Below are 9,011 nucleotides of genomic sequence, written 5' to 3' on the forward strand. Positions count from 1 at the left end.
AAAGTTACAATAAAATGAAGACCACTAATAAAATCATGACCATTTCTACCCATACAAAAATGAAGGGAATCCTAAAATGCTTACTTATGACAGATACCTGATTGCTCCTAGTCCCTCTTTTAAATACTTTAATTTGATTAGATACTTCTATCATAAGTATTTCTTGGCCTCAATTTTCTTAATAGCCTAATTGTTCCCTGTAGTGTGCAGGTGTGCCCACAAAACAAAGTAAGTATGTTGTTCATATCATTTTATTAGCCATAAAATTTAGAGAAATGATTGTGTATTTTAAGATTGGTCTTGCTAACCAACTTTTACATTTTGTATAGTTTGTTGATGGGACAATTAAATCGTATACTTGGATTCAGAAATTACACTGCTCCTCAGAGATAAACTGCACTGCCAATGAATAAAAGTTGGTTATAGGAAGTTTACATTACCTGAGGGAATGATTCTTAAATGTGTTAGTTCGCATCAGAATCACTTAAGAAGAAAGACTGAAGTGCAAATTTCTGTTAGTACTGCCAGAGAATTTGATTCAAGTTCTGGAGGGGAGCTCAGGAATTGACTTTGCAAAAACACCCCGAGACTCCCAGGTAAGTCTTTATGCATGTGTTTCACACACTACAGTTTGAGAAACACTGACTTTTAAAAAAACCTTTTAATGCTCAGATTTTGGATGTGGTGTTGACCTGCAACACCCCACAAAGTTATTAATTTGAACGCATGGTGGCAGTGCAGGCTAAGAGAATGGATAAAAGCTCTGCATTCAGTGGACTCCATTTCACGGAGAAACCCAAGAAAAAAATACGGAACACACGGCTAAAGCTAAGATAGAAGTGTTCGGGGAGCGGACGCCACCAGACAAATTATAAGAACGAATTTGAAATTTTATAGCAGACATTTTGGAGGGTCAACGGTGGACGTGGTGATTGGCATCGGAAAAGGATTTTTCCTCTGGAACCAGACATAACCATGGAGATGGTGCAAACAAAAGTACATCATAAGAAAAGGCAAGTGGTGATCTTCATTATATTGATTCTTTTGTGGGAGGCAGGTTCAGAATCGATTCAGTATTCTATACTGGAGGAGACAGAAAGTGGCACATTTGTGGCCAACCTGACAAAGGACCTGGGACTCAGGATGGGAGAGCTGGCTGCCCGGGCCGCCCGGGTTGTTTTTAAGGGGAATAGGCAGTATTTGCAGTTTGATCCAGAGACCTATGATTTGCTGCTAAATGAAAAACTGGACCGGGAGGAGCTTTGCGGCTCTACTGAGCCCTGTGTGCTACCCTTCCAAGTGTTACTGGAAAATCCGTTGCAGTTTTTTCAGGCTGCCTTGCTAATTAGAGATATAAATGACCACAGCCCAGAGTTCCCCGCTAGAGAAATGCTACTAAAAATATCAGAAATTACTATGCCAGGAAAGGTATTTCCTTTGAAAATGGCACAGGATTTAGACGCTGGTAGCAACAGCCTTCAGAGCTACAAAATCAGCTCCAATCCTCACTTCCACGTTGTCACTCGGAACCGCAAGGACGGCAGGAAGTCCCCAGAGCTGGTACTGGACAAGGCGTTGGACCGTGAGGAGCAGCCTGAGCTCAGGCTAATCCTCACAGCGCTGGATGGCGGGTCTCCGCCCCGGTCTGGGACCACAAAAATTCAGATCGTGGTCTTGGACAGCAATGACAACACCCCCGAGTTTGCTCAGGAGTTCTATGAGGCTCAAGTCCCTGAAAATAGCTCCCTGGGCTCTCTGGTTCTCACCGTCTCAGCGAGGGATTTAGACGCAGGATCTTTTGGGGAGGTATCTTATGCCTTATTTCAAGTCGATGATGTTAACCAACCCTTCGAAATAAACGCAAATACGGGAGAAATTCGACTGAGAAAGACATTGGATTTTGAGGAATTTCAATCATATCAGGTGGATGTTGAGGCCACAGATGGTGGGGGACTATCAGGAAAATGCAGTTTAGTCATCAAGGTCCTGGACGTGAATGACAATGCTCCCGAATTGACTATGTCGTCACTTACCAGCCCCATCCCTGAAAACCTGCCTGAGATCATAGTGGCAGTTTTCAGTGTATCAGATGCAGATTCTGGACATAACCAACAGGTTACTTGTTCTATAGATGACAATCTCCCCTTTCTTCTAAGACCATCCGTTGAAAATTTCTACACCTTGGTAACAGAAGGAGCGCTGGACAGAGAGAGCAGAGCCGAGTACACCATCACCATCACCGTCACTGACATGGGAACCCCCAGGCTGAAAACCGAGCACAACATAACCGTGCTGGTGTCCGACGTCAACGACAACGCCCCCGCCTTCACCCAGACCTCCTACACCCTGTCCGTCCGCGAGAACAACAGCCCCGCCCTGCACATCGGCAGCGTCCGCGCCACAGACAGAGACGCGGGCGCCAACGCCCAGGTCACCTACTCGCTGCTGCCGCCCCTCGACCCGCACGTGCCCCTGGCCTCCCTGGTATCCATCAACCCGGACAACGGCCACCTGTTCGCCCTGAGGTCCCTGGACTACGAGGCCCTGCGGGCGTTCGAGTTCCGCGTGGGCGCCGCCGACCGCGGCTCGCCCGCGCTCAGCAGCCAGGCGCTGGTGCGCGTGCTCGTGGCGGACGACAACGACAACGCGCCCTTCGTGCTGTACCCGCTGCAGAACGCCTCGGCGCCCTGCACCGAGCTGGTGCCCAGGGCGGCCGAGGCGGGCTACCTGGTGACCAAGGTGGTGGCGGTGGACGGCGACTCGGGCCAGAACGCCTGGCTGTCGTACCAGCTGCTCAAGGCCACGGAGCCCGGCCTCTTCGGCGTGTGGGCGCACAACGGCGAGGTGCGCACGGCCCGGCTGCTGAGCGAGCGCGACGCGGCCAAGCACAGGCTGCAGGTGCTGGTCAAGGACAACGGCGAGCCGCCGCTCTCGGCCAGCGTCACGCTGCACGTGCTGCTGGTGGACGGCTTCTCGCAGCCCTACCTGCCGGCCCCGGAAGCGGAAGCGGCGGACGCGGCCCCGGCCGCCCCTCTCACCGTCTACCTGGTGGTGGCCTTGGCGTCGGTGTCGTCGCTCTTCGTTTTCTCGGTGCTGGTGTTCGTCGCGGTGCGGCTGTGCAGGAGGGGCGGGGCGGCCTCGGTGAGTCGCTGCTCGGTGCCCGAGGGCCCCTTTCCGGGCCACCTGGTGGGACGTCAGCGCACGGGGACCCTGTCCCAGAGCTACCAGTACGAGGTGTGTCTGACGGGAGGCCCTGGGACCAGCGAGTTCAAGTTTCTGAAACCTGTTCACCCTAACTTCCCTCCCCAGGGCACTAGGAGGGAAATGGAGGAAAACCCCACCGTTCGGAATAGTTTCCTGTTCAGTTAAGTATCGGATTATTCTATTAAACCCTACTTAATAAGTTAGAAATCTCTTTTAAGTTAAACATACATGTTATTAATGCATATTATTGACGGTCCGTTTTCCTGATTATTTTATTACTGTTCCTTATGGTGAAATTTTAAAAAATCAGGTACTGGGTATGCACAGTATTTTCCCTAAATTATCGTTAGTAGTTTTTAAAAATTACTCTCACTCAAGTATATTTGAAAATTTGAACAAAAGTAAATTTTTATTTGCATTATTTAAAAAAATTTTAATTGAATAATCTATTCTTTTTACAAAAATTATATTCCAAAGTCCTTAGGATTGTATTTCTATGTAGTGGTGACAACTGTCATCACTACTGCTATGTAGGGAAAGTTTTAATGTATTTAATATTATTTAATCAGATATTTAAAATTTTAATGTAATTGATATTATTGAATGTATTTGATATCATTTAAAATGGAACTGGGCTTAACTAAATTATATTTAGTTGTGTTCTGTGTCCATATAAGTGAACTATCATGGCTCTTTTGTCAGGGATGACTACCAATCAATTCAATGAGTGTAGGGAACACTTACTGTTTTGTATTCCCAGTATAAGTTTAGGGTAACTAAAGTGTGGAAAACTAAAGATAAACACTAAAGATGACTAAATGCTAAAATAGCCATTCATATTTATGTGTATTTCAGTATACCACAATAGTCAATACATATTTTCTATGAATATAGACTTAACAAAATTGTCAACACATTAAATCAGTTTGTCAGCTTCATGTAAGAATATGCTGGCCTGTTTAAAACAACACCAAGCCAATTATAAATGCTTAATAAATATTTGCTAAATGTTATTAACATACCAATAGTGAATTTAAAAAAATAACTTTCAAGGAATTAGTAATACTAATATTCTCTTTACAATATAGTATCCTTGCCAATAAGTGAAATTATTAAATATCACTGTTTTAACTTTCCTTCTAAACAGAAAACATCCTTGTTCACCCTAATCTCTATTACAGAATATAAAGTGCTTGAGAGTACATTTTATCTCCTTGTCTTTGTCTAACAGTTTGCAAGTTCAGAGGTATTTTTGGTAAAATCCAAATTATACTTTTCAAACTCCTCCTCCTTCTATATGTGTGATACCTGCCAAGCCCTAAGTAAGTTATGAGTAGCAGGTTACTAGCTAATGTCAGATTTTCCCTTCCAGTGCTGTGTATGCACCATTTATCTTTATTAACCACAAAATCATTTACTTTCACAGTTTAACCCATATTTGATTTTATTTTTGTTGGTTATATTTGTAGTATTTTATGAAATATCCCTATTTACAAGGTCCCGTCAAAGTCTGGCAGTGACAATTGAGTGAATATTTTCTTTTTATCCTTAATTAAAATGGAACTGGGCTTAACTAAATTATATTTAGCTGTGTTCTGTGTCCAAATAAATGAACTATCATGGCTCTTTTGTCAGGGATGATTACTGATCAATTCAATGAGTGTAGGGAACCCTTACTGTTTTGTATTCCCAGATATTTCCCCTCTCCTCCTCCATTCTTCTTTGAGGGAACTGCTTCTTCTGCTATTCTTACTCCAACCACATGCCTTTACTTGTTGCAGTGGATTTTTTCAGTAACCCCATCTGCACAGTCCCAGAGGGTGTACGCTGGGATGGGCCCTGTCCAATGCTGACAGGTCAAAACCCTTCCCTAGAAAGTATATGTTTGACTTCATTGGCTTTATTGCCTTCTTCATGTTTGCAGAAAGACATTGCCTGAATTCAGAACTTACTGATTTCCAATAAAACAAATGGGCATTTCTTCTCAACTTTAGTGAGCTATGCACACAATGAGTTTATGAAGGAAAATAAATTCCCCAAGGTTATGTATACAGAGACTGAAAAGAAGTCACATTTTTCAAAAGTTACAGGCACACTGCAATTTGATTGGGAGTAGAAACTGGATTTAAAATTTTATAACTTCTTCTAACACGATAGAACAAATTAGTATTTTTGTAACAGAATGTAAGCTCCTGAGAGCAAGAAGTTTTGTGTTTAATTTACCGCTTTATCCTGAGAAGCTAGAAAAATTCCTGCACAGAGAAATACTTATTAACTAAATAAATAAATTTATCTTGAGCCCAGTTTTGTCTACTGAACTTGTACCTTTATAGAGAAGACGAATATATAGATAAATAGGTATTACTTTGCTCTCACAACTGTTGTTAGATACTTGAACAAAACTGCATCACAGGTGAGGGGGAAAGGAGTTTATAACACTCTATGACCCAAAAGGTGTTCAATGCAGTTTAGCTATTATTACATTACTCTTTGAAATAAAGACTACCTGAAGTTGTGAAGCAGAACGCTTGGTGGCGCTGCAGGTTAAGAGAGTGAAAAACTGTCGCTGCATGCTCCCCGACTCCATAAAAACCGATCCGCTTCTGGCAGCTCACAAAGGAAACATTTATACTGATGGGTAAAGAAGATTTCAGAGGCAGCTATCCCCCTGTCAATGTTAAGAGCTAACTCAAGATTACTGAACCAAGATAGCAGAGTTGGCTGCAAAGCAATTATTTTGTGATTACATACTGCATCTTTTAGACCCGGAGGAACCATGGAGACGCCGCTACCCAAAGCGACGCAAAAAAGGCAAGTGACTGCCATTATTATTCTATTACTATTGTGGGAGGTGGGTGGTGAGGTCATTAAGTATTCCGTTCTAGAAGAGAGACACAGCGGCTCATTTGTGGCCAACCTAGCAAAAGATCTGGGGTTGGGCTTAGGAGAGCTGGCTTCGCGCGGCGCCCGGATTCTTTCCAAAGGGAATAAACAGCATTTGCAGGTCGAGCACAAGAGTGGGAATTTGCTCCTAAAAGAAAAACTGGACCGGGAAGAGTTGTGCGGTGACATGGATCCATGTATACTGCATTTCCAGGTGTTACTGAAAAACCCGGTGCAGTTTATTCAAGGTGAATTACAGCTCCAAGACGTAAATGACCATGCCCCTGAGTTCCTGGAAAATGAAATCCTACTGAAAATCTCAGAAAGTAGCCATACAGGGACTGCATTTCCTTTGAAAATAGCTCAAGATTTAGATGTGGGCAGTAACACAGTTCAGAACTACACAATTAGCACCAACTTCCATTTCCAACTTTTCACTCGAAATCGCAGCGACGGCAGGAAATACCCGGAGCTGGTGCTGGCCAAAGAGCTGGACCGTGAGGAGCAGCCAGAGCTCAGGTTAACTCTCATGGCGCTGGATGGTGGGTCACCTCCAAAGACTGGGACTTCCCAGGTTCTCATCATGGTCCTGGACATAAATGACAACGCCCCTGAATTTGCTCGGCAGCTCTACGAGGTGCAGGTCCCAGAGAACAGCCCTAGAGGCTCCCTTGTCATCACTGTCTCTGCCAGAGATTTGGATGCTGGGACCCACGGAGAGCTCTCCTACTCATTTTTCCAATCATCAAATCAAGTCATTCAGGCCTTTGAAATCAACACAGTAACGGGGGATATTCGATTAAAAAAAATGTTGGATTTTGAGGAAATTCGATCTTACCGTATGGAAATTGAGGCCTCAGACGGCGGGGGTCTTTCAGGAAAATGCACTGTAGCCATAGAAGTGACGGATGTAAACGACAACGCCCCTGAATTGACCATGTCATTGCTCATGAATGATATCCCAGAAAACACCCCTGACACTGTGGTCGCTATTTTCGGAATTTCAGATCCAGACGCCGGGGACAATGGCAAAATGATGTGTTACATCCAAGACCATCTCCCATTCCTTCTGAAAATTTCTGCAGAAAATTTCTACACCTTGGTAACAGAAGGAGCGCTGGACAGAGAGAGCAGAGCCAAGTACAACATCACCATCACCGTCACAGATATGGGAACCCCCAGGCTGAAAACCGAGCACAACATAACCGTGCTGGTGTCCGACGTCAACGACAACGCCCCCGCCTTCACCCAGACCTCCTACACCCTGTCCGTCCGCGAGAACAACAGCCCCGCCCTGCACATCGGCAGCGTCCGCGCCACAGACAGAGACGCGGGCGCCAACGCCCAGGTCACCTACTCGCTGCTGCCGCCCCTCGACCCGCACGTGCCCCTGGCCTCCCTGGTATCCATCAACCCGGACAACGGCCACCTGTTCGCCCTGAGGTCCCTGGACTACGAGGCCCTGCGGGCGTTCGAGTTCCGCGTGGGCGCCGCCGACCGCGGCTCGCCCGCGCTCAGCAGCCAGGCGCTGGTGCGCGTGCTCGTGGCGGACGACAACGACAACGCGCCCTTCGTGCTGTACCCGCTGCAGAACGCCTCGGCGCCCTGCACCGAGCTGGTGCCCAGGGCGGCCGAGGCGGGCTACCTGGTGACCAAGGTGGTGGCGGTGGACGGCGACTCGGGCCAGAACGCCTGGCTGTCGTACCAGCTGCTCAAGGCCACGGAGCCCGGCCTCTTCGGCGTGTGGGCGCACAACGGCGAGGTGCGCACGGCCCGGCTGCTGAGCGAGCGCGACGCGGCCAAGCACAGGCTGCTGGTGCTGGTCAAGGACAACGGCGAGCCACCGCTCTCGGCCAGCGTCACGCTGCACGTGCTGCTGGTGGACGGCTTCTCGCAGCCCTACCTGCCGGCCCCGGAAGCGGAAGCGGCGGACGCGGCCCCGGCCGCCCCGCTCACCGTCTACCTGGTGGTGGCCTTGGCGTCCGTGTCGTCGCTCTTTGTCTTCTCGGTGCTGGTGTTCGTCGCGGTGTGGCTGTGCAGGAGGGGCGGGGCGGCCTCGGTGGGTCGCTGCTCGGTGCCTGAGGGGCCCTTTCCGGACCACCTAGTCGGCGTCAGCGGCACGGGGACCCTGTCCCAGAGCTACCAGTATGAGGTGTGTCTGACGGGAGGCTCCGGGACCAGGGAGTTCAAGTGTCTGAAACCTCTTGTCCCCAACATCATGGGTGAAGGGGTTGGTACGGACACCGAGGAAAACTCGAACTTTAGAAACCACTTGGGGTTCAATTAAGAATCTCACTTGACAAGACGTGATAAATGATCATATTCACTAATGTATTAATTTCCAACCCTTTCATTCACATAGCGCTTACATATTCACTCATTCGTAAGTTTTGTCATATTTATAGTTTGAAGTGTTTTACATTCAGAATCTCTAGGTGTTTTTTATTGTTGCTGTCTTTTTTTTTTTTTTTTAAGCCCTTCACATTTTGCATGTGAGATGAGACATTAAATGGTGAAATGGTGTTTCTCAGTTTTCTGGTGGTCAGATTTTTGGAAGTCACAAATGTTTTCAGGTTCCTGATATATGAGCTTGTTCGTTGATATCTTGTTATGACTAAGAATTATGTTTTACGATTATCATAGCATGTCAGGCTATTGTAAATGATGGCTTTTAGGTTTAAAAATAATTTTCACCTATGCAAAAAATTTTGTGACCTCGAATATCGTTGGATTTCTGTAGTGTTGTTTTGAAAACACTATTGTCTTTCCTCAAATGAACTAATATTTTATCTGGATGTTTTCTGAGTATTTTCTTTTTCAAAATTGATATTATTTAGACCGTCTGCTAGAATTTATAAGGACTTAATCCCAGTTAAATAGAAAAAATATTGGTAGAGTTATGATTTCTTTTTCATAATAAATGG

The 9,011-nt window shown here is 46.2% G+C and overlaps 2 protein-coding genes across 2 annotated transcripts; both read left to right on the plus strand.

Moving 5' to 3' along the window:
* The first annotated feature begins 830 nt into the window (after positions 1-830).
* Positions 831-3,369, plus strand: PCDHB6 (protocadherin beta 6). The gene has a single exon (XM_007461489.1). It carries the CDS (start codon positions 976-978, stop codon positions 3,367-3,369), a length of 2,394 nt encoding a protein of 797 aa, XP_007461551.1. The 5' UTR covers positions 831-975.
* A 2,611-nt stretch (positions 3,370-5,980) lies between these two features.
* LOC103085625 (protocadherin beta-17-like) lies at positions 5,981-8,374 on the plus strand. The gene has a single exon (XM_007461490.1). The coding sequence runs from the start codon at positions 5,981-5,983 to the stop codon at positions 8,372-8,374; it is 2,394 nt and encodes a 797-aa protein (XP_007461552.1).
* Positions 8,375-9,011: the final 637 nt, after the last annotated feature.

Source organism: Lipotes vexillifer, unplaced genomic scaffold, assembly GCF_000442215.2.
Source record: "Lipotes vexillifer unplaced genomic scaffold, Lipotes_vexillifer_v1.1 scaffold217, whole genome shotgun sequence".
In the NCBI taxonomy this organism is placed as follows: Eukaryota; Metazoa; Chordata; class Mammalia; order Artiodactyla; family Lipotidae; genus Lipotes; species Lipotes vexillifer.